Source organism: Carcharhinus amblyrhynchos, chromosome 32 (assembly GCF_965287045.1).
Source record: "Carcharhinus amblyrhynchos chromosome 32, sCarAmb.v2.hapA, whole genome shotgun sequence".
Classification (NCBI taxonomy): Eukaryota; Metazoa; Chordata; class Chondrichthyes; order Carcharhiniformes; family Carcharhinidae; genus Carcharhinus; species Carcharhinus amblyrhynchos.
Genome location: NC_137355.1, coordinates 5,836,379 through 5,862,389, shown reverse-complemented (window position 1 = coordinate 5,862,389; position 26,011 = coordinate 5,836,379). Strand labels below are relative to the sequence as shown.

Here is a 26,011-nt window from a genome sequence, read left to right as displayed (position 1 = left end):
CACAGAATGGATTCAGATCCATCTCCCAAGACTGAACTCTTCCACCCACTGACACGGGTGAGACCAGCCACCTGTGGGTAGGAGAATTCGTGAACTCAATACCCCTGACTGTACCCGCCACCCGTGTTTTTATTTCAGATCTTCGCTTCACTTTTGTTTCTCAAGCCCCCAAGCCTGGGGGTTGTCCTTGCCTTCAGAGGTGCGCCCTTACCTAGTTCTGTCATTGAGACGGTGGGAGAGCTTTCGCCACTGGTAAAGGAGCAGTAGGGGAAGAAATCTGGGACTGCTGCGTATTCACAAATCGGCTCCTGTTTGATACCATTGATGTCGAGTCCGGACTGGTCTGGGGACGGTTGAATGTCCAAGTAGAAGTTGCTCATTCCTGAGTCGGCCTTTCCCACGTCCGGTGTGTGCCCGTCCATGTACAGGTTGCTGAGATCGTTGTTCAGTTCCGTGAGGCCGTTGTAAGTGGGGGTGAGAGGCTCTGCTTCTCCGGGCTGCTGCTGGTGGTCTCGCTGCTGCTGTTGCAGGCGATGCTTTTGTACCTCGGCATACAGACTGTCTCTCTGCTTCTTGGACATCCTGCCAAACTTCACGGCTGCAAGACAGAACACGCACACACACACACACACCTCCGAGTGACTAACACGTTCCGCCTTAAGAATGCAGCTAACCCCAAAAACATCCGCCGAGACTTCTTACAAGGTTAATAAGAACTTGGGAATATCAACAGTGGTGGGTTCAGGGGAGGGAGATGGAGTACTGTGCGCAGTTCTGGTCGCCGCACTACATGTGGAAGCTATTTGAGAGGGTGCAGAGGAGATTTACAAGGGTGTTGCCTGGATTGGGAGGCATGCCTTATGAGGATAGGTTGAGGGAGCTGGGACTCATCTCCCTGGAGAGACGAAGGTTGAGAGGTGACCTGATAGAGGTTTATAAGACGTCGAGAGGTGTAGATAGGGTGGATTCTCGGAGGCTATTTCCCAGGGCTGAAATGGTCGCTACGAGAGGACACAGGTTTAAGGTGCTGGGGGGCAAGTACAGATTAGATGTTAGGGGTACGTTTTTCACTCAGAGGGTGGTGAGTGAGTGGAATCGGTGGTGGTAGAGGCGAACTCGCTGGGGTCTTTTAAAAGATTTCTGTATGAGTACATGGGATTTAATGGGATTGGGGATTACAGATAGATCTATGGCCTGGTAGGTATGGATATGATCAGCGCAACTTGTGGGCCGAAGGGCCTGTTTGTGCTGTATTGTTCAATGCTTTCCCAAGCAGGGATTTGACACAAAGCCTCTCGACAACAATTTGCAAAAGCATCTCACCTGATATTATCGCAATCTCCCAACTATGTCTGGGATTGTGGCAATGAAACGAAAAGAAAAGCTGTGCTCTGCACACGCGGATTCAAAGTAACACACAACTGATTTAATGAAGAGCTGCTCACTGCAGTGCAAACTGAAAACAAAACAGCAGCCTGTTCTCACACCCTAACGATATCACCATCAAATCATGTGGTCGGCTCTTAAAACACACATACAATCCTTTTAAAGATATAACAACGAATTTCAAGGCTTTAAGGGTATTTGGAATGACCTCAACAAGAGATGGGTCTCTTGGAGTATGAGCTCCCTGATTAATGTAATGTTGCCTGCTCAATCAGGGAGTATATATTGAAGAATGTCAACCAGAGATGCCATTGGGGTGGAACCCGCGCATTGGGTGCCTCTTGAGCCTCCCGTCCCAGCTGTGTTAAAAAAATGACCCCCAAGATTTTGTTCACAAACATTAATGATCGCGTGCAATCAAATTTGTAATTCAGTGCACAATGAGTCAAGGGGGCCCACGGCTAAATTGAACATGGAGACTTGTCAGGCCGTGGAACACACTTGTGGTATTTGCAACCCAGTTGGTCAGCGTTTTCAGGACATAAGAACATAAGAAATAGGAGCAGGAGTCGGCCATCCAGCCCTTCGAGCCTGCCCCACCATTCAATAAGATCATGGCTGATCTGTCGTGGCTCAGTTCCACTTTCCCGCCCTCTCCCCATAACCCTTAATCCTCTTGCCTATCGAAAACCTATCTACCCGCGTCTTAAATATATTCAGCGAGGCAGCCTCCACCACTTCAACGGGCAGAGAATTCCAGAGATTCACCACCCTTTGAGTGAAGAAGTTCCTCCTCAACTCTGTTCTAAACCGCCCCCCCCCTTATCTTGAGGCTGTGCCCCCTAGTCCTACTGTCCTTTCTGAGCAGGAAGAGTCTCTCCACCTCTATCCTATCCATCCCATTCATCATCTTATAAATCTCAATGAGATCTCCCCTCATTCTTCTAAACTCTAACGAGTACAAGCCTAGTTTGTTCAGCCTCTCCTCATAGCTCAACCCCCTCAACTCTGGTATCAGCCTCGTAAACCTCCTCTGCACTCCTTCCAAGGCCAAAATATCCTTGCGCAAGTGCGGCGACCAAAACTGCACACAGTACTCCAGCTGCGGCCTCACCAGTGCCCTATACAGTTGCAGCAAGACCTCCCTACTTTTATATTCAATCCCCCTCGCTATGAAGGCCAGCAGGACAGTTTAGCTGGCTGGATGAAGGTTCGAGGATAAAGGAATCTCGGAACTGGGTGCCCCCATGGGATCCAGATCCCACTCAGGTGGAGAAAAAAACATCAACGTAGCCTTCTTGGAGAAAATGAAACTATCTGACTATTTGTCTGGGAGCAAGGATGCCTTTGCAGGGTTAAAACCAGCCAGTGGTTTCAACGACGTACAAAGTTAACACGTCCAAGATTATTCCGATCTACATCTCTCGATTTTTGACTTCGATTCAGAGTGCAAGGAAAGATCTCTCCTGTCGGGAGACAGTGAGTGATAATGGTTGAGGTTTTAATATGATTGCGTCGCGAGGTTTCAGAATCAATATGAAACTAATTGAATAATGGTTTTTGATTGCTTGGCACAGGAAACCAGTCTTCTCTTTGTCACAGAGGGATGGAGCCTGCCATCCTAAGCGCCCACACAATTATTAAAACAACAGACACTGACTGGGAGACATCAATTTCGGAACTGACGCAGTGGGGAAAGAGAAGCTGGGAGAATATGATTAGGATGTGAGGAAGTGTAGTCAGGTTAATTGTTGGAGTCAGTGAGCTTCATATTAATGTACCCTTACTATACTCCTTGTACACCTGTGACTGTGGGGCTAAATGCCCCTTCAAGTCAAGTGTCAAATCTGCTAATGACATAAGGTTGGAGAGAGTTAGACACGCTGAATTTCCTGAAGCGTTGGTGGACTTCCTTAACTAGCGTGGAGGGACCAAGTCAGGTTGTTGGTGATCTGGACACCTAGAAACATGAAGGTCTCGACCCTTATTTCATCCCCATTGATGTAAACCCCACATATTTATTCTGCTAATCCCTTAAACTACGCCCTGGGACACTGAGGGGCAGTTGAGAACTGCCAATCAATCTAACCCGCACATCTTTGGAGTGTGGGAGAAAAGTAGTTGGCGCGTGTGCCTCACAGCGCCGGGGACCTGGGCTCAATTCTGCCTCTGGATCACTCTCTGTGCGGAGTCTGCACATTCTCCCCATATCTGCGTGGGTTTCCTCCAGGTGCTCCGGTTTTCTCCCACAGTCCAAAGATGTGTGGGTTAGGCTGATTGGCCGTGCTAAATTGCCCCTTAGTGTAAGGGGAGCTAGCTAGGGTAAATGCATGGGGTTAAGGGAATATGGCCTGGAAGGGGTTGTGGTCGGTGCAGGCTCGATGGGCTGAATGGCCTCCTTCTGTACAGTAGGAATTCTTCTGGGAGCACCCAGAAATAACCTACACAGACATGGGGGAAATGTACAAACTCCACACAGACAGTGACCCGAGGCTGGAATCGAACCTGGGTCCCTGGCGCTGTGAGGCAGCAGTGCTAACCACTGTGCGATCTGTAACCCACTGACCAGTCAGTACAATGCTCTCCTCCCAGTTTAGAGGAATGGGCACAATTTCTGATACCGAGAGAGAGCCATCACAACTGAATAAGCCTCACTGCCTCATTCAGGAGCTAATTGTGAAGGAGACCATCCCAGAGAGTTGTTTGCGAAGCTTTAATAGATATTGCCAATATCTGCAACATTAGACAATATACAGTCTAAATTTCAATGTCAACATACAATAAATCAGTGTGTCAATATACAACATATCTTTCAGTAACTGTACACTATAACTTGTTAAAGTTACTTTGTTTTAAAATGCAACACACAAGCATTACTTATTCCTAAATACTCGCTTGAAGGAAAAAAATGATTAAAAAAATATTTTTACCAGTAATGTTTAAACGATCCTGTGCATGGAGTTACATTTTTAACAATATTCCAACTATTTCAATATCTTTTTATATCACCAAAAAATCCCTACAGTGCGGAACGAGGCCATTCAGCCCATTGGATCTGCACCATCTCTCCAAAAGCACAGCCCACCCAGGCCTATCTCCCTGACCCCATGCATTTACCATAGCTAATCCCCCTAACCTGCACATCGTTTTATACTGAGGGAAAATTTATCATAGCTAATCTACCTATGGGTGGCACAGTGGGTTAGCACTGCTGCTTCCCAGCTCCAGGGTCCTGGGTTCGATTCCCGGCTCGGGTCACTGTCTGTGAGGAGTTTGCACATTCTCCTCGTGTCTGCGTGGGTTTCCTCTGGGTGCTCCGGTTTCCTCCCACAGTCCAAAGATGTGTGGGTTAGGTTGATTGGCCGTGCTAAGAAATTGCCCCTTAGTGTCTAGGGATGTGTAGGTTAGAGGGATTAGTGGGTATAATATGTAGGGATATGGGGGTAGGGCCTGGGTGGGACTGTGTTCGGTGCAGACTCGATGGGCTGAAGGGCCTCTTTCCGCACTGTACGGTTCTACGAACCTACAGATCCCTGGACACTAAGGGGCAATTTACCATGGCTAATCTAACTAACCCACACATCTTGGGACAATAAGAGGCAATTTAGCAGGGCCAATCCACCTAATCTGCACATCTGTGGAGTGTGGGAGGAAATCGGAGGATCAGGAAGGAACCCACGCACACACGGGGAGAATGTACAAACTCCACACAGTCACCGAAAGCCGGAATTGAACCTGGGCCCCTGCCACCTACACCTAACTCACGCATATTGATTGAGTTCAGGACTAATATTCTCCTCCTCTGTTCTTTCTCCTCCCTCCAGCTGTTCTCCAGATGGAAATTTCCCGACATTTTTTTGTTCGGTAGTTTTGCTCAAACTATTTCAGAATAAAAGCAACACTTGGCAATGTTGTAACGCGTGTGTCCACTTAGCCTCGCTCACCGGTTTATTGTTCTCATAGAATCCCTACAGTGCAGATCAAGGCCAATTGGCACATCACATCCACACCGATCACAAGCAAACCAAGTCCCATCCCCATAACCCCGTCCGTTTATACCACCTGACAGTAAGGGGCAATTTAGCATGGCCAATCCACCTAACCTACACATCTTTGGACACTAAGGGACAATTTAGCATGGCCAATCCACCTAACCTACACATCCTTGGACACTAAGGGACAATTTAGCATGGCCAATCCACCTAACCTACACATCTTTGGACACTAAGGGGCAATTTAGCATGGCCAATCCACCTAACCTACACATCTTTGGACACTAAGGGGCAATTTAGCATGGCCAATCCACCTAACCTACACATCTTTGGACACTAAGGGACAATTTAGCATGGCCAATCCACCTAACCTACACATCTTTGGACACTAAGGGACAATTTAGCATGGCCAATCCACCTAACCTACACATCTTTGGACACTAAGGGGCAATTTAGCATGGCCAATCCACCTAACCTACACATCTTTGGACACTAAGGGACAATTTAGCATGGCCAATCCATCTAACCTACACATCTTTGGACACTAAGGGGCAATTTAGCATGGCCAATCCACCTAACCTACACATCTTTGGACACTAAGGGACAATTTAGCATGGCCAATCCACCTAACCTACACATCTTTGGACACTAAGGGGCAATTTAGCATGGCCAATCCACCTAACCTACACATCTTTGGACACTAAGGGGCAATTTAGCATGGCCAATCCACCTGACCTACACATCTTTGGACACTAAGGGGCAATTTAGCATGGCCAATCCACCTAACCCGCACATCTTTGGACACTAAGGGGCAATTTAGCATGGCCAATCCACCTAACCTGCACATCCTTGGACACTAAGGGGCAATTTAGCATGGCCAATCCACCTAACCTGCACATCCTTGGACACTAAGGGGCAATTTAGCATGGCCAATCCACCTAACCTGCACATCCTTGGACACTAAGGGGCAATTTAGCACGGCCAATCCCCCTAACCTACACATCTCTGGAGTGGGACCTGGAGGAAACCCACGCAGACACAGGGAGAATGTGCAGATTCCGCACAGACCTGAAGCCAGAATCGAACCCGGCTCCTTTGAGGCAGCAGTGTTAATCACTGTGCCACCGTGCCGCCATGGCATATAATGGCAAATAGGGAATATAGCCCCTGTGTTTAAGCAACTAATATAGCTCACGTATATAAAACACGATCAGAATACACCATGGAAACACACAGTAACCGCAGACAGCTTACCATCCCGTGACATTCCCACTGTCAAACACTTCTGTAACCGGCAGTGCTGGCACCGATTCCTGCTCGTCCGGTCGATCAGGCAGTTCTTTTGCCGAGGGCATGAGTACGTGGCGTTGCTCTGCTGACTCCTCCTGAAGAACCCCTTCGGGACAAACAAAACGTACACGTCAGACACAGCGTCACTCCAAGACCTGGCTTCAAACTTCTCCACTGAACAAACTGAGCCAAAGTTTCTCAACTTTGTGAAGACAATGTACACTGCCGAGTACAGGGGCATGATGTGGGGATGCCGGCGTTGGACTGGGGTAAACACAGTAAGAAGTCTGAGGCATGGCTTTAAATTAAGGGGGGGTAGCTACAGGACGGATGTCAGGGGTAGGTTCTTTACCCAGAGGGTGGTGAGGGATTGGAATGCCCTGCCTGCTGCAGTTGTAAATGCGCCTAGTTGGGGGCGTTTAAGAGATCCGTGGATAGGTTTATAGACGAAAAGGGATTGCTATAGGCTAGTGGGTCATTGTTTTTTGTAACTGGTCGGCGCAACATCGTGGGCCGAAGGGCCTGTTCTGCGCTGTAATGTTCTATGTTCTATGTTCTAAGTCTGACAACACCAGGTTTAAGTCCAACCGATTTATTTGATAGTAAACTCACTAGCTTTCGAGGTTTCCCTCTTCGTCAGGTGAATGGAGAGTTCTGGCCTCAGACAGAGCGTATCAAGCACAGACAGTTTACAGATTACTGATGAGAATGCGAATCTTTACACCTAACCTGCTGTTCAAGTCTTAAAGTGGCTAACAATGTGAGTAGAAGGAGAACTGATCACAGGTTAAAGAGATGTGTATTGTCTCCAGACAGCACAGTGAGTGAGATTTTGCAAACCCAGGCAAGTCACGGGGGTTACAGATAGTGCGACCTGAACCCAAGATCCCTGTTGAGACCGTCCTCACGTGTGCGGAACTTGGCTATCAGTCTCTTCTCAGCAACTCTGCGCTGTCGTGTGTCGTGAAGGCCACCTTGGAGAACGTTTACCCGAAGATCCAGGACAGGAACAGCCAGGGATGGGGGAAAGGACACTCAGGTCTCCAAAGCAGTAACCCACTCAACCGTGAGCGCGATTTGTATCTAAAATTAGTTCTTCACACTTGAAGAAGGTGGACTTCTTAAAGTAGACCTTCTCACTCAGTAAGCAAAGACGATTTTCCCCATGTTTAGTTACATTTACTGTCACACTTCCTGGGGGAATTTCAAATACATCTGTGGCCCCATTATAACGCGATGGTTGGGGTCCCTAAAATGTTATCACGAAGAAAAGCGGGGTCGCGCTACATCAGGATTATTAAAATCGAGCGAATATTAAACCTTGTTGGCGTTGACAGGCAGAGGGGGGTGGGGGATTGATGTGGAATGCACTCACGGTCTGGGAAAGTGGGGAAGGAAAAGCTCAGGTAATGTGGAAACAGGTCTGGCATCACCTGGGAGGGGAGTGGGGACAGCTTAATGACTGGGAAACAGACTGTTCCACTGGGAAACATAGAACATTACAGCGCAGGACAGGCCCTTCGGCCCTCGATGTTGCGCCGACCAGTGGAACCAATCTAATGACCCTCTAACCTAAACTATTCCAATGTTATCCATATGCCTATCCACTGACCATTTGAACGTCCTTAAAGTTGGCGAGTCCACAACTGCTGCAGCAGGGCATTCCACGTCCTTACGACCCTCTGAGTAAAGAACCTACCCCTGACATCCGTCCTATAATTACCACCCCTCAATTTAAAGCTATGTCCCTTTGTGTTAGCCATCACCATCCGCGGAAAAAGGCTCTCACTGTCCACCCTATCTAACCCTCTGATCATCTTGTTTGCCTCAATTAGGTCACCTCGTAACCTCCTTCTTTCTAACGAAAATAACCTCAAGTCCCTCAGCCTCCTTCCTTATGTAGACTGACCCTACCTGACATTGTATAGGGCAGGGTCAGTCTGGATAGGGTAGACCCTATACCCATTGTATAGAGTAGGGTCAAGTAGGGAGGTCTTGCTGCAACTGTACAGGGCACTGGTGAGGCCGCAGCTGGAGTACTGTGTGCAGTTTTGGTCACCGCACTTGCGGAAGGATATATTGGCCTTGGAGGAAGTGCAGAGGAGGTTCACTAGGTTGATGCCGGAGATGAGGGGGTTGGACTATGAAGAGAGATTGAAGACTGGGTCTGTACTCGTTGGAGTTTAGAAGGATGAGGGGGGATCTTATAGAGACGTATAAGATAATGAAGGGGATGGATAGGGTAGAGGTAGAGAGATTCTTCCCACTTAGAAAGGATAGCAGGACTATAGGGCACAGCCTCAAGATAAGGGGGGGGGGGCTGCAGTTTAGATCGGAGTTGAGGAGGAACTTCTTCACTCAAAGGGTGGTGAATCTCTGGAATTCTCTGCCCGTTGAAGTGGTGGAGGCTGCCTCGCTCAATATATTTAAGTCACGGGTAGATAGGTTTCTGATAGACAAGGGAATTAAGGGTTACGGGGAGAAAGCGGGAAAGTGGAACTGATCCACTTCATAAGAACATAAGAACATAAGAAATAGGAGCAGGAGTAGGCCATCCAGCCCTTCGAGCCTGCCCCGCCATTCAATAAGATCATGGCTGATCTGTCGTGGCTCAGTTCCACATTCCCGCCCTCTCCCCATAACCCTTAATCCCCTCTCTTATCAAAAACCCATCAACCCGCGTCTTAAAAATATTCAGCAAGGTAGCCTCCACCACTTCAACGGGCAGAGAATTCCAGAGATTCACCACCCTTTGAGTGAAGAAGTTCCTCCTCAACTCTGTTCTAAACCGCCCCCCCTTTATCTTGAGGCTGTGCCCCCTAGTCCTACTATCCTTTCTGAGCGGGAAGAGTCTCTCCACCTCTATCCTATCCATCCCATTCATCATCTTATATGTCTCAATGAGATCTCCCCTCATTCTTCTAAACTCTAACGAGTACAAGCCTAATCTATTCAGCCTCTCCTCATAGCTCAACCCCCTCAACTCCGGCATCAGCCTAGTAAACCTCCTCTGCACTCCCTCCAAGGCCAAAATATCCTTGCGTAAGTACGGCGCCCAAAACTGCACACAGTACTCCAGCTGCGGCCTCACCAATGCCCTATACAGCCACAGCAAGACCTCCCTACTTTTATATTCAATCCCCCTCGCTATGAAGGCCAGCATCCCATTCGCCTTCCTGACCACCTGCTGCACCTGCAAGCTGGGTTTTTGCGACTCATGCACAAGGACCCCGAGGTCCCTCTGCACCGTCGCCTGCTGCAGTTTTTCTCCACTTAAGTAATAATCCTTCCTACCATTATTCCTACCAAAGTAGACCACCTCGCACTTGCCAACATTAAATTCCATTTGCCATTTCCTGGCCCATTTGCCCAGCCTATCTAGATCCTTCTGCAGACTCTCCACATCCTCCGCACAATTTGCCTTTCCACCAATTTTGGTGTCATCCATGATCTTATTGAATGGCGGGGCAGGCTCGAAGGGCTGGATGGCCTACTCCTGCTCCTATTTCTTATGTTCTTATGTATATAGAAACGAATAATGGCCGGTTGTTCGCAGTCCCTGAATTTCTATTCTAGCTTTCTAAATGAGTGGCTAAATTTGATAGAGGTCAGCAGAATTTGCGGTGGTCAAACTCCCCAGGATGAAATGCTGCCTTCAGGAGAGTAGATTTTTTTGTTGTTGGTGCTGACAGTGTGAATTTGAGACACGCTGCGCTCCCTCGCTCTTTTGTATCCTGACGACAAGCACCAAGAGGTCGCAGTGAAAATTCCTGATGACAATAATCAGATTCCTGTTGCTTTATATCCAAATTCGCATAAAATCGGGCTTTCACTGTAATTGCCAGCGTTCCCTGTATCATTACTACGTAATGGTACATCCACTTCAGTCATCATTTCCATTCCTGCTCTGCCCAAGGCTGCAAGGAACTACAAAGGGTGGTGAATGTAGCCCAATCCATCGCGCAAACCCATCCATTGACTCTGTCTACACTTCCCGCTGCCTCAGAAAAGCAGCCAGCATAATTAAGGACCCCCCACGCACCCCGAACATTCTCTCTTCAACCTTCTTCATGGAAAAAGGATACAGAAGTCTGAGGTCCCGTACCACCAACTCAAGAACAGCTTCTTCCCTGCTGCTGTCAGACTTCTGAATGGACTTAAATTGATCTTTCTCCACACCCTAGCTATGACTGTGACACTACATTCTGCACTCTCTCATTTCCTTCTCTATGAATGGTATGTTTTGTCCGTATAGCACTCAAGAAACAATACTTTTCACTGTGTGTTAGTACATGTGACAATAATAAATCAAGTCAAATCAAAATCATCTGTGCGCCCAACTCAGGGTATGATTGTTGAGTCTTTCTTTGCTATCACTTTATCTTAAAGATGAGCCAGTTGATAACCGGGTTCCCAAGTGCTGTGTGCGAGGGGGGGAGCGGAGAATCCAAATGTTCGGCATGAGCCTGTCATATTGACTGGGGTTTGGAGCAGTGTGGCGCAGTGGGCAGGAGATGGCAATGGAAGAGGGAGTCACTGACTGATTTTGGCCACTCGGGTCCTGATCATTGAACAGTTTTGCGGAACTGTAGCCAGGTCCTTGACACCGGACTCAAGAGATGACACTACATGGCTGCCTGCTCTCACTCCCGCTCCTGAATAAACATGACCACACTCCTCCGAGCCAATTCCCAGGTTAAGGGCGATGTGAGGGAATGTGACCTGCTGGCTGTTAGCTACAATCAGTCGAATGGACAGGCAGCACAGCAATGTTCCTGCTGTGAGAAAGGAGGCACGGTGGTACAATGTTTAGCACAGCTGCCTCACAGCGCCAGGGACACGGGTTCGATTCCCGGCTCGGGTCACTGTGCGGAGTCTCCTCATGTCGGCGTGGGTTTCCTCTGGGTGCCCCGGTTTCCTCCGAAAGACATGCGAGTCAGATACATTGGCCGTGCTAAATTCTCCCTCCGTGTCCCTAAACAGGAGCCGGAGTGTGGCGACTAGAGGATTTTTCACAGTAACTTCATTGCGGTGTTAACGTAAGTCTACTTGTGACACGAATAAATAAACTGAAACTTAAATAAATGAGTACACTGTTGCACATTCTCCTCGTGTCTGCGTGGGTTTCCTCCGGGTGCTCCGGTTTCCTCCCAAAGATGTGTGGGTTAGGTTGATTGGCCATGCCAAAATTGCTCCTTAGATGCTTAGGTTAGAGTGATTAGTGGGTAAAATAGGTAGGGATATGAGGGTAGGGCCTGGGTGGGATTGGAGACAGTCCAGACTCGATGGGCTGAAGGGCCTCTTTCTGCACTGTAGGGGTTCTACGATTCTATGGCCTCCATCAGGCGAATGGAATATCAGGAACTCTGTGATGAAAGCAAATTACGATGTTGGAATCCAAAGCAGAAACAGGGAAAATCTCAGCAGGTCAGACAGTATCTAAGGGGAGAGAATAGAGCCAAAGTCTTGATGACCCTTTGCCAGCTCTGGTGAAAGGTCAGGAACCAAGTATGTGCCAACTAACCGGACTGAACAACGAGGCTTTGGAAAGGGGTCAGTGGGATCAGTTGACATTAATTCCAGAGATAACCAATCAGCATACAGAAAACTGAGCATTGGCCATCTGAGCCAATAGTCTGGGCACCAGCTCTCAACTACACAAAAAAAGGGTGGGTTCAAGTTGGAATTTGGTAGATTGATAATACTAGCGTTGACACTAAGGGGGAAATTTTCCCATCCCATCCGCCATGGGAACTGTAGCGAGCGGGACACGGACCATGGTCTGTTGACCTAGGGCAGGATTTTCCAGTTTTGGGGCGAGTATGGCTGGAAAATCCCATCCATAGAGTGAATTATCGCACAGACCCGCCCCAATAGGCTTGTATGTTTGAATTAGTGAGTCGTTGGCTGTTTAATGAGGAGTAAATGAGCTGGCGGTTGCCAAACTGTTTCTACACCGTACTGCTTGTGCGTTTGCAGGAAAATAGCCCACGACAAGCGGCCTGGTTTATCATAGAATCCCTACAGTAGAGAAAGAGGCCATTCGGCCCATCGAGTCTGTACTGACCACAATCCCACCCAGGCCCTACCCCCATATCCTTTACTCAGAGGGTAGCAAGGGCATGGTAATTATACGGGTGGTAATTATAGGATGGATGTCAGAGGTAGGTTCTTTACTCAGAGGGTAGTAAGGGCGTGGAATGCCCTGCCTGCAGCAGTTGTGGACTCGCCAACTTTAAGGGCGTTCAAATGGTCATTGGATAGGCATATGGATAACATTGGAATAGTTGAGGTTAGAGGGTCATTCGATTGGTTCCACTGGTCGGCGCGACATCGAGGGCCTGTACTGCGCTGTAATGTTCTATATCCCTACATATTTTACCCACTAATCCCTCTAACCTACACATCTCAGGACACTAAGGGGCAATTTTAGCACGGCCAATCAACCTAACCCGCACATCTTTGGACTGTGGGAGGAAACTGGAGGAAACCCACGCAGACACGAGGAGAATGTGCAAACCCCACACAGACAGTGACCGGAGCCAGGAATCGAACCCAGGACCCTGGAGCTATAAAGCAGCAGTGCTAACCCACTGTGCCACCGTGCCGCCTGTTTACTCTGAGTATTGCGGAGTGGTTAATCAACTCTACTCATCTTCAGCAACACGCCTCACTAAATCCTTCTGCTTCTTTTAAATCCCGGTGTTGATACAACACCTCAGGACACTGTGCATCCTTCCTCCCAGGAGTAAAAAGAACACAAAAGCTTCATTCACTCCCAGGCTGGCCTGCCTCTCTGATCAGTAGCACTTCCACCTACTGTAGAAACAGAAACTAGAAGCAGGGGGAAGAGGCCATTCAGCCCTCCAAACCTGCTCTGCCGTCCATTTTGACCATGGCTGATCATCAAATTCGATATCCTGATCCCCCCACTTATCCCCCATATCCCTTTAGCCCCATATCAAATTTCTTCTTGAAATCAGACAATGATTTGACCTCAACTACTTTCTGTGGGAGTGGATTCCACACATTCACCATTCTCTGGGTGAAGAAATTTTCTCCTCATCTCAGTTCTAAAAGGTTTACCCCTTATGATCCCTAGTTCTGGACTCCCCTCCGACCACTGGGAATATTCTTCCTGAATCTACCCTGTCAAACCCTGTTAGAATTTTATAAGTTTCTATGAGATCCCCTCTCCCAAACTCCAGTGAATATAATCCTCACCAACTTGGTCTCTCCTCATAAGACAGACCTGCCATCCCAGGAATTAGCCTGGTAAACCTTCGCTGTGCTCCCTCTACAGCAAGGACATCCTTCCTCAGATAAGGACCCCAAAACTGCCCACAATACTCCAAATATGGCCTCACCAACGCCCTATACAATTGCATTAAAACATAAGAACATAAGAACATAAGAAATAGGAGCAGGAGTAGGCCATCTAGCCCTTCGAGCCTGCCCCGCCATTCAATTAGATCATGGCTGATCTGTCGTGGCTCAGTTCCACTTTCCCGCCCTCTCCCCATAACCCTTAATCCCCTCTCTTATCAAAAACCCATCAACCCGCTTCTTAAAAATATTTAGCGAGGCAGCCTCCACCACTTCAACGGGCAGAGAATTCCAGAGATTCACCACCCTTTGAGTGAAGAAGTTCCTCCTCAACTCCGTTCTAAACCGCCTCCCCTTTATCTTGAGGCTGTGCCCCCTAGTCCTGCTGTCTTTTCTGAGCGGGAAGAGTCTCTCCACCTCTATCCTATCCATCCCATTCATCATCTTATACGTCTCAATGAGATCTCCCCTCATTCTTCTAAACTCTAACGAGTACAAGCCTAGTTTATTCAGCCTCTCCTTATAGCTCAACCCCCTCAACTCCGGTATCAGCCTAGTAAACCTCCTCTGCACTCCCTCCAGGGCCAAAATATCCTTGCGCAGGTACGGCGCCCAAAACTGCACACAGTACTCTACGTTCAAATCCTCTTGCTATGAAGGCCAACACACCATTTGCCTTCTTTACTGCCTGCTGTACCCACGCGCTTACTTTCAGTGACTGATCCATGAGAACACCAAGCTTTGTTGAGTATCCGCCTCTCTCAATTTATACCCAGTTGAGTAATAATCAGTCTTCCTGTTATTGAAACCAAAGAGGGGAACCTCACATTTATCCACATTACACTGCACCTGCCACACACATGCCCACACACTCAGCCTGTCCAAATCATTGTGAAGCATCTCTGCATCCTCCACACAGCTCACCCTCCCACCCAACATTGTATCATCCTGCCTGACTTTATCTCCGCCACCAGGTTTCATGATTATTTTGCGGTTCTTGCTAACATCCTTTTCCAATTTACTTTTCGCTCGTTTTGTGTCACTCGTTAGCACGGCCACTCCGATCGTAGATCTGGGCGCCACCCCCACAGACCTGCACACGAACTGACTGTCCAGTACAGCGCTGGGGGGTGGGGTGCAGCATTGTCAGGGGTGGCACTATTTTCAGCTATCTGGGGAATTCTCCCTGGTGCTCAGGACAATATTTACCCCCCCGCCTCTCACCCGCCAAGTCGCCAAGCATCAGATGATCTGGTAATTTTTGCATTGCTGCGTGTGGGATCTTGCTGTGTGTAAATTGACTGCCATGTTGCTGAATGGCTGGTTTACGTCCAAAGGACTTCATTCGTTGCAAAGCAACCTGGGATGTCCCGAGGTGGTGAATAGGGCCGCGTGAATGTCAGTTTGTCTCTCTTTAGCTTATCTGTAGTGGTACCACTAACACGGCACGCTGGCACAGTGCTGGCTCGCGCTGTTGCCTCACAGTGCCAGGGTCCCCGGGTTTAATTCCCGGCTTGAGTGACTTTCAGTGTGGAGTTCGCGCATTCTCCCCGTGCCTGGGTGGGTTTCCTCTGGGTGAATCATAGAATCCCTACAGTGCAGAAGGGGGCCCTTCGGCCCATCGAGTCTGCACCGAACACAATCCCACCCAGGCCCTACCCCCATATCCCTACATATTTACCCACTAATCCCTCTAACCTACACATCCCTGGACACTAAGGGGCAATTTCTTAGCCAATCAACCTAACTCGCACATCTTTGGACTGTGGGAGGAAACTGGGGCACCCGGAGGAAACCCACGCAGACACGAGGAGAATGTGCAAACTCCGCACAGACAGTGACCCCCGAGCCGGGAATCGAACCCAGGACCCTGGAGCTGTGGGGCAGCAGTGCTAACCCACTGTGCTACCGTGCCGGGTGCTCCGGTTCCCTCTCACAGTCCGAAAGACGTGCTGGTTAGATGCATTGGCCGTGCTAAATTCTCCCTCAGTGTACCCGAACAGGCGCTGGAGCGTGGCGACTAGGGGATTTTCACAGTAACTTCATTGCAGTGTTGACATAAGCCGGCTAACAAATAAACTTTAAAAGACCGATCGTGCGATGTAGATAAACATCTTTCCAATAAAGCTCATGTTTGCACATATCGCTGTGGTCTGTAAGTAAGCCTATTCTTTATAATACCACAAAGGAAACTGGCGACAAAGTGGTTGATCCACACTGCAAACACCCAAAACAGAATTACAGAAACCCAGAGGAGCAAGAGAAAAATCATTGGCCTGCACTGCAGATATTCAGAAAGACTTAAGAAGTTAAAACTCATCGTTGCGCCAAAGCGAGTGACGGGGGAGGGGTGGGGTGCGGTTGCTGAGTAACATCCAGTAATAGAACCCAAACATCAACAAAGATTTTGGAGAAACAATGTCAAAAAGAAGCCACGTGTTCTCTGTCCGGAAAGATCTAGAACAGTACGTAAGACCATCGGCCCATTGAGTCTGCTTCGCCATTCAATCGTAAGAACATAAGAAATAGGAGCAGGAGTCGGCCATCTAGCCCTTCGAGCCTGCCCCGCCATTCAATAAGATCATGGCTGATCTGAAGTGGATCAGTTCCACTTTCCCGCTTTCTCCCCTGTCTATCAGAAACCTATCTACCCGTGACTTAAATATATTCAGCGAGGCAGCCTCCACCACTTCAACGGGCAGAGAATTCCAGAGATTCACCACCCTTTGAGTGAAGAAGTTCCTCCTCAACTCCGATCTAAACTGCCCCCTGCTTATCTTGAGGCTGTGCCCTCTAGTCCTGCTATCCTTTCTAAGCGGGAAGAATTTCTCTACCTCTACCGTATCCATCCCCTTCATTATCTTATATGTCTCTGCAAGATCCCCCCTCATCCTTCTAAACGCCAACAAGTACAGACCCAGTCTATTCAATCTCTCTTCATAAGCTAACCCCCTCATCTATGGCTGATAAGTTTCTCAACCCCACTCTCCAGCCTTTTCCCCATAACCTTTGATCCCCAAGACAGCAGAACCAGAGAGAGGAAAGATTAGCCCCACTTTTCAGTTGCAGAACCTTGAATGCATTAATTTTATTTTAAACAAACCCTTAAGAGGCCACAATGCATTGGCAGCAACTTTTGATTTCATTTCATAAGAAATAAGAACATAAGAAATAGGAGCAGGAGTAGGCCATCTAGCCCTTCGAGCCTGCCCCGCCATTCAATAAGATCATGGCTGATCTGAAGTGGATCAGTTCCACTTTCCCGCTTTCTCCCCATAACCCTTAATCCCCTCTCTTATCAAAAACCCATCAACCCACGTCTTAAAAATATTCAGCGAGGCAGCCTCCACCACTTCAACGGGCAGAGAATTCCAGAGATTCACCACCCTTTGAGTGAAGAAGTTTCTCCTCAACTCTGTTCTAAACCGCCCCCCTTTTATCTTGAGGCTGTGCCCCCTAGTCCTACTGTCCTTTCTGAGCGGGAAGAGCCTCTCCACCTCTATCCTAACCATCCCATTCATCATCTTATACGTCTCAATGAGATCTCCCCTCATTCTTCTAAACTCTAACGAGTACAAGCCTAGTTTATTCAGCCTCTCCTCATAGCTCAACCCCCTCAACTCCAAAGCATCCCCTCAACATTTGATGGAAATTAGGCTGTGTGGATCGCATGACGTGCATGCACCCCTCTGTCGAAGAGACTGCTGCAATGGGACATGAGAAACAAGTGGTCATAGAATCACGACAGTGCAGAAGGAGGCCATTCAGCCCATCGAGCCTGCACTGACAACTATCCCTAGCCCCTAACTCCATGTATTTACCTTGTTCATCCCCTCTGACACTAGGGGCAATTTAGTAAGGCCAATCCACCTAACCCGCACATCTTCGGAGTGTGGGAGAAAATCGGAGCACCCGGAGGAAACCCACGCAGACACAGGGAGAATGTGCAAACTCCACACAGTCATCCTTGGCCAGAATTGAACCGAGGTCCCTGGCACTGAGAGGCAGCAGTGCCAGTCACTGTGCCACTCCCACTGTGAGGCCAATATAAGAATCTTGTATGAGTTATGTAAGAACCAAACTCTCTCCCAGTGAGAACAAGGCAAATACAGCACAGGAAACAGGCCCTTCGGCCCTCCAAGCCTGCACCGACCATGCTACCCAACTGAACTAAACTCCCCTTCCCTTCTGGGGACCATATCCCTCTATTCCCATCCATTTCATACACTTGTCAAGACACCCCTTAGAAGTTGCTATCGTACCTGCTCCCAATTGCTCCGCATCAGCGAGTTCCAGGCACCCACCACCCTCTGTGTAAAAAACCTGCCTCGTACATCTCCCTCAAACCTATGCCCCCCCTAGTAATTGACTCCCTGGGGAAAAAAGCCTCTGACTATCCACTCTGTCCTTCAAAATCTTCCAGACATGCCCCACATAATCTTGTAGACAAATGACAGACGCCTGAGGCTGGAATGGAACCCAGGTCCCTGGCGCTGTCAGACAGCAGTGCTAAGCACCGTGCCAACCTGTATTCTAAACGATATAGCGGAGAATGGGATTTGATCCATTGACCTCTGGGCTGTAGCTCAGCATACTTCCTCTACATCACTCTGCTACGCAAGTTGAGAGAGAAATGTTGGAATTCCAGCGCCTACCCACCACCATATCGGAGGGGCCAACGACCGAAATATCCGTTGTCCTCGGACGGGAAATTGCGGTCTTAGAACAAAGAACAACCCAGCACGGGAAACAGGCCCTTTGGCCCAACTAGCCCGCGCCACCGTTTTAACATTGTGAGTGCCCTCCTCTACGCGTGACCTTTGTCTACACCTATTGGAGAAGATTGAGGGAAGACTAATTTAGGGGCAATTTTTTTAGCACCAATCAGCCGAAGACCACGTTTTTTTGGGGTGCGGGAGGAAACCGGAGCACCCGGAGAAAACCCACGCAGACACGGGGAGAATGTGCAAACTCCCCACAGACACCGGCCCCAAATCCAATGTATCTGCCCAGCAAACGGTGATAGTCACTGAGCTGTCATGTTGCCCGTTAGATGGAACGAAACCGAGTTTGACACCAAGCCCAGGAAGACACGAATCGCAGTGACTCAGCAGTACTGCAAAACCATCTTTGCAAGCTATCTCCTTATGACTTGAACAAGGATCGAGACTGTGCGGTTTTAAGCAAATGAGACAGGTGACAGGGTGAGTGCAGTTCCGTGTTTGCTTGTCATTTAGACAGCAGTCTTGTCAAGGTTGGAGAACTTCATCCAGCCAGCGTGTCTGGCCTTCCTCTTAAATATTTAGTGGTGGTTTCGGGAGGAAGTCATTCACATTCTGCTCAAATGCATTACATTGAAATTGGAAACCTTGCCAATCTCTCAATGGAAGCTATCCCCAATCAGAGCACAGCAGGATATGGGAAGTGTAATCATTGTTTAAGCACTTGCTGAAACTTTAAACCTGTTTTTCTTACACCACCTTAGAATCATAGAACCCTACAGTGCAGAAAGAGGCCCTTCGGCCCATCGAGTCTGCACCGAACACTATCCCACCCAGGCCCTACCCCCATATCCCTACATATTATACCCACTAATCCCTCTAACCTCCGCATCCCTGGACACTAAGGGGCAATTTCTTAGCACGGCCAATCAACCTAACCCGCACATCTTTGGACTGTGGGAGGAAACCGGAGCACCCGGAGGAAACCCACACAGACACGAGGAGAATGTGCAAACTCCACACAGACAGTGACCCAAGCCGGGAATCGAACCCAGGACCCTGGAGCTGTGAAGCAGCAGTGCTAAGCACTGTGCTACCGTGCCACCCCAAATAAAAATACCTTTAATATTTCTTTTTAAAGCAACTGATTTGCAGCTGAATTGAATATAGGTATATTGGAACAGGAGAAGCCCCTCAACAGGTCAACACTTTACTTCAGTTCCAGTTGAGGGGGTACTGTGGCACAGTGGTTCACACTGCTACCTCACAACCAGGGACATGGGTTCGATTCCCGGCCTTGGGTCACTATCTCTGTGGAGTTTGCATGTTCTCCCCATGTCTGCGTGGGTTTCTTCCGGGTGCTCCGGTTTCCTCCCACAGTTTGAAAGACGTGCTGGTTAGGGTGCATTGGCCATGCTAAATTCCCCCGTGATGTTAAGCCTCCCAGTTGCAGTCCAGTAATAAAAGACGATACAAGGTCAGCTTCTTCATTTTATTCTCTTTTACAACTCAGACTCAACACCCAGTGCCACCTGTCATCACTTTGTATATCCCGGTGAGTCTTATTAAACAATTAACATACAAATAAGGTTTAAAGTGAAAGGTTACTGTTAACTCATTCCTAACAGACACCGGAGTGTGGCGATTAATAGACTTTCACAGTAACTTTGTTGCAGTGTTAATATAAGCTTATTTGTGACACCAAGAAATAAACTTTAAAAGAATTTAAATTTAAAACAATCACGGCCAACATTTATCACTCAAATCACATCATTAACCCCGAATATAGAAACATAGAATGGTACAGCACAGTACAGGCCCTTGGGCCCTAAATGTTGTTCCGAGCTATGTCCAATCCCAAGATCAGGCTATCCCACTCCCTATCATTCTGGTGTACTCCATGTGCCTATCCAATAACCGCTTGAAAGTTCCTAAAGTGTCCGACTCCACTATCACAGCAGGCAGTGCATTCCACACCCCAACCACTCTCTGAGTAAAGATTCTACCTTGGACATCCCTCCTATATCTCCCACCATCAACCTTATAGATATGCCCCCTAGTAACAGCTACATCCACCTGAGGAAATAGTCTCCGCACGTCCACTCTATCAATCCCTCTCATCATCTTATAAACCTCTAATAAGTCGAATATCTTGATGGGAACTTGCTGGTTTGCAAATTGTCTGCCGTGTGCTTTGTCTCACAACAATAATAACACTCCAGATGTTCCTCACTGGGAGAGAAGTGCAATACGGTAGAGGTAGAGAGATTCTTCCCGCTTAGAAAGGATAGCAGGACTAGAGGGCACAGCCTCAAGATAAGGGGGGGCGCAGTTTAGATCAGAGTTGAGGAGGAACTTCTTCACTCAAAGGGTGGTGAATCTCTGGAATTCTCTGCCTGTTGAAGTGGTGGAGGCTACCTTGCTCAATGATATAAGACTCTTTAGGTGACTTAAATATATTTAAATAGATAGGTTTTTGACAGACAAGGGAATTATGGGGAGAAAGCAGGAAAGTGGAACTGATCCACTTCAGATCAGCCATGATCTTATTGAATGGCGGGGCAGGCTCGAAGGGCTAGATGGCCTACTCCTGCTCCTATTTCTTATGTTCTTATATGAACGATTTGCGATCAATGTGTTCCTTTGGATCTCTACGAGCCTCTACTTCATCTGCGACCCTGCAATGTGCACTACATCAAGAGCATTTATGAAAATCCACATCCTTAGCTGCGTAACCCTTCCTTAACCAGCGCCCTGAGTGTTGTGTACAAACAGTTAGATGTCACCTACCTTACAGCCTTCACAAGTAATGACACCGTAATGGATTCCCGATGATTTATCTCCACAGATCTTGCATGGGATAATTTCAATTTGAGCTGGAACCCGAAACAAAGCAAGTGTTTAATCACAATGTGCTTTCTTTGACCCGTAAAGCATTCTCAAAAGGCATGATCAAATAAGAAGATTGTCGATATTAAAACTGCATTGCAAAGCATAAGACGCTGGTTTTCTGAACTTATCATCCAAGATCTCTTGTCTAATATGGAACACTCTGATCAACAGTGCTGGTGCCATTCTGTGAAGCAACTTCTAGATTTTAATTACATTAGACTGAATTTAGTCACAAAATCACACTGTCAGATTGCTACCAGATCATAGAATCCCTGCATTACGCAAGGAGGCCATTCGGGCCATCAAGTCTGCACCCACAATAATCCCATCGGTGCATTATCCCCATAACCGCACATAATAACCTGCTAATCCTTCTAACCGACACATCTTTGGACACTAAGGGGCAATTTAACATGGCCAGTCCCCCTAACGTATACATTTTTGGACACCGGGGGCAATTTAGCATGGCTAGTCTGCCTAACTTATACATCTTTGGACAGTAAGGGGCAATTTAGCATGGACAATCCACCTAACCTACACATCTTTGGACACTAAGGGGCAATTTAGCATGGCCAGTTCCCCTAACCTACACATCTTTGGACACTAAGGGGCAATTTAGCATGGCCAATCCACCTAACCTACACATCTTTGGACACTAAGGGACAATTTAGCATGGCCAGTCCCCCTAACCTACACATCTTTGGACACTAAGGGGCAATTTAGCATGGCCAGTCCCCCCTAACCTACACATCTTTGGACACTAAGGGGCAATTTAGCATGGCCAGTTCCCCCTAGCCTACACATCTTTGGACAATAGGGGCAATTTAGCATGGCTTGTCCACCTAACCTACCCATCTTTGGACACTAAGGGGCAATTTAGCATGGCCAATCCACCGAACTTACACATGTTTGGACACTAAGGGGCAATTTAGCATGGCCAATCCACCGAACTTACACATGTTTGGACACTAAGGGGCAATTTAGCATGGCCAGTTTCCCCCCTAACCTACACATCTTTGGACACTAAGAGACAATTTAGCATGGCCAATCCATTTATGCTGCACATCTTTCGAGTGTGGGAGGAAACTGGAGCACTCAAAGGAAACCCACGCAGGCATGGGGAGAACGTGCAAACTGCGCACAGACAGTCAACAGAGGCCGGAATTGAACCCCTGGCGCTGTGAGACAGCAGAACTAACCACTGTGCTCAAGAGAGTTTGGTGACGGTGTGAAAGGACAGTGTTGAAAGGGAAAAGAGTCAGAGTTGGTAAATTTGAACAAGAGTCCAATTTCTCATTCAAGAAGCTGGATTTGACATTGATGGTGAAACTGTGGGCATTCACCATCATAGCTCCTCTGAAACTTAGGGCAACTTCTGGGGTCCAGACTTGCATAGAATAAGGTGAAAGTGCAGAAGTTATTGAGGACACTGCTCAAATCCCCCGAGATCTCAATCAATGAATAATCGAACATCGTTTGATTGTCGATATTATTGCATTACAAAGCATAAGACACTGGCTTTCTGAACTTATCATCCAAGATCTCTTGTCTAACATGGAATACTCTGACCAACAGTGGTCAGAATGATTACTGAAACTCCTATACTTAGTCTTGCTGCAAAACCCTTGAAACAGTTTGAAAGTTAATGAGGTGTATCAGAGCTTTTAATGGAATGATGACTGCGATAAAGTTTCATTGGACCCGAAAGAATAACTTTCTCCATTATTACAAGACATTCCACATATTTTAAAAGACTAAAACAACTTTTACTTGTCATGTTTTTCTCGCTCTTTGCCATTGTGTCGATCATTTCATACTCCATTTGTAATTTTTTTTGAACTATGGATCTTTTTCTTCTTAAGTTTATTTATTAACAAAGAACAGTACAGGCCCTTCAGCTCTCTGAGCTTACGTCGATCGTTAACATATCGAAACAAACCACTTGTATCCCTCTATTCCCCGCCTGTTCATGTGTCTATCCAGATAAGTCTTAAAGGTCACAAACGTGTCTGCCTCGACCTTGGCAGTGCATTCCAGGCCCCCACCACCCCCACAAGTAAGCTTACATTAACACTGCAATGAAGTTACTGTGAAAATCCCCCACCGGCGCCACACTCCGACCCCTGTTCGGGTATACTGAAGGAGAATTTAGCACCCTAACCAGCACGTCTTTCAGACTGTGGGAGGAAACCGGAGCACCCGGAGGAAACCCACGCAGACACGGGGAGAACACGCAGATGCCACAAAGACAGTCACCCGAGCCAGGAATCGAACCCCAGGTCGCTGGTGCTGTGAAGCAGCAGCGCAAAACCACTGTGCCACCGTCCTGGCCCTCAGTTCATGATTGCTGTCTATGACAATATTTCAAGGTGATTTGATGTTTATCTGCTGAATGATATTACTATTGTTGGGTGCCTGGAGATCCCCTTGACTTGGCATCAGTTTGAAACTGCAATCGTGAAAGGGGAAGTCCACTTACATAAGAACATAAGAAATAGGAGCAGGAGTCGGCCATCTAGCCCTTCGAGCCTGCCCCGCCATTCAATAAGATCACGGCTGATCTGAAGTGGATCAGTTCCACTTTCCCGCTTTCTCCCCATAACCCTTAATTCCCTTGTCTATCAGAAACCTATCTACCCGTGACTTAAATATATTCAGTGAGGCAGCCTCCACCACTTCAACGGGCAGAGAATTCCAGAGATTCACCACCCTTTGAGTGAAGAAGTTCCTCCTCAACTCCGTTCTAAACTGCACCCCCCTTATCTTGAGGCTGTGCCCTCTAGTCCTGCTATCCTTTCTAAGCGGGAAGAATCTCTCTACCTCTCCCCTATCCATCCCTTTCATTATCTTATACATCTCTATAAGAAACCCCTCATCCTTCTAAACTCCAACGAGTACAGACCCAGTCTATTTAGTCTCTCTTCATAGTCCAACCCCCCCACTGCAATGACGCGGTTGCTGATCTCAGGGCGTTTGGCAGAAACCGCTGCCGTCTCGCCAGCTGGTTCGATGCCACGTGTGACTAAAAACAATCACAGCTGTTACCATCCTCCTCTCGCCCTCCCGAACCAGCGGAAAATTGAAATGTTTCCCCTTTTACGAGACACTGATCTGTTCCTAAGGCGAACACAGTTCCAGTATTTACTCAGCAAAATGAGAGGGAGCGCAGAGTGGGACAGAGGGAAATGCTCCAATTCTTGGGCCTCACCAGTCGTAGGTGAGTGATATTTTCATTGGGGCTGTGCGGGGGGGGCTTCTCTCTCTGGATATTTCTGTCCATCAAGTTCAACTTATGTTGCAGACGGTGAGGGAAAGCAGATCAGCAGGCGCACGCAAAGATTATCTAAATGAGTGGGCGAGGACCTGGCAGATGGAGTACAATGTTAGCAAGAGTGAGGTTATCCACTTTGGTAGGAATAATAGTAGGAGGGATTACTACTTAAAAGGCAAAAAGCGTGCTACGGTGCAGAGGGACCTGGGCGTCCTTGTGCATGAGTCGCAAAAACCCAGCTTGCAGGTGCAGCAGGTGGTCAGGAAGGCGAATGGGATGCTGGCCTTCATAGCGAGGGGGATTGAATATAAAAGTAGGGAGGTTGTGGGTGGAGAGGGGGACTGGTGGTGTTGAGATGGCAGCGCGGGCTCGTTGGGCCGAAGGGCCTGTTTCCCGGGCTGATTTTGTTCTTTGTTCTAGGTCTTGCTCCAACTGTACAGGGTACTGGTGAGGCCACAGCTGGAGTACTGTGCGCAGTTTTGGTCGCCGCACTTGCGCAAGGATATATTGGCCTTGGAGGGAGTGCAGGGGAGGTTCACTAGGCTGATGCCGGAGATGAAGGGGGTTAGCCTATGAATACAAATGTTTCCAACTAATCAGTACTGATACATGTCTTCTTAATTATAATATCCAATCAGTGTGAAGGTTTGAACATGCTACTGTTACATGAAATATATGGCATGGTGGCACAGTGCCCAGTGCTAAATTGCCCCTTAGTTCCCTGGGATACATAGGTTAGAGGGATTAGCAGGGTAAATATGTGGGGTTACGGGATAGGGCCTAGGTGAGACTGTTGTCGGTGCAGACTCGATGGGCCAAATAGTCTCCTTCTACACTGTAGGATTCTATGATCAATGATCTAGTGGTTAGCACTGCTGCCTGACAGCGCCAGGGACCCGGGTTCGATTCCCAGCTTGGGTCACGGTCTGTGTGGAGTTTGCACATTCTCCCCATGTCTGCGTGGGTTTCCTCCAGGTGATCTGGTTTTCTCCCACAATCTGAAAGGCGTGCTGGTTAAGTGGCCAGGCTAAATTTTCCCTCAGTGTGCCCAAACAGGCGCCGGAGTGTGGCTACTAGGGAATTTTCACAGTAACATCATTGCAGCGTTAGAACATAGAACACTACAGCACAAA

The 26,011-nt window shown here is 48.0% G+C and overlaps 1 protein-coding gene across 1 annotated transcript in view; it reads right to left on the bottom strand.

The window, feature by feature from the left end:
• Positions 1–26,011, bottom strand: part of LOC145360646 (nuclear receptor ROR-alpha A) — a 159,178-nt gene that overhangs the window by 28,662 nt on the left and 104,505 nt on the right. Inside the window, exons 2-4 of the mRNA XM_080215994.1 lie at positions 21,506–21,591; positions 6,633–6,774; positions 212–598 (exon numbers count right to left, since the gene is read on the bottom strand). Coding sequence (XP_080072120.1) covers positions 212–598; positions 6,633–6,774; positions 21,506–21,591 — 615 coding nt within the window. The remainder of the gene's footprint in view (positions 1–211; positions 599–6,632; positions 6,775–21,505; positions 21,592–26,011) is intronic.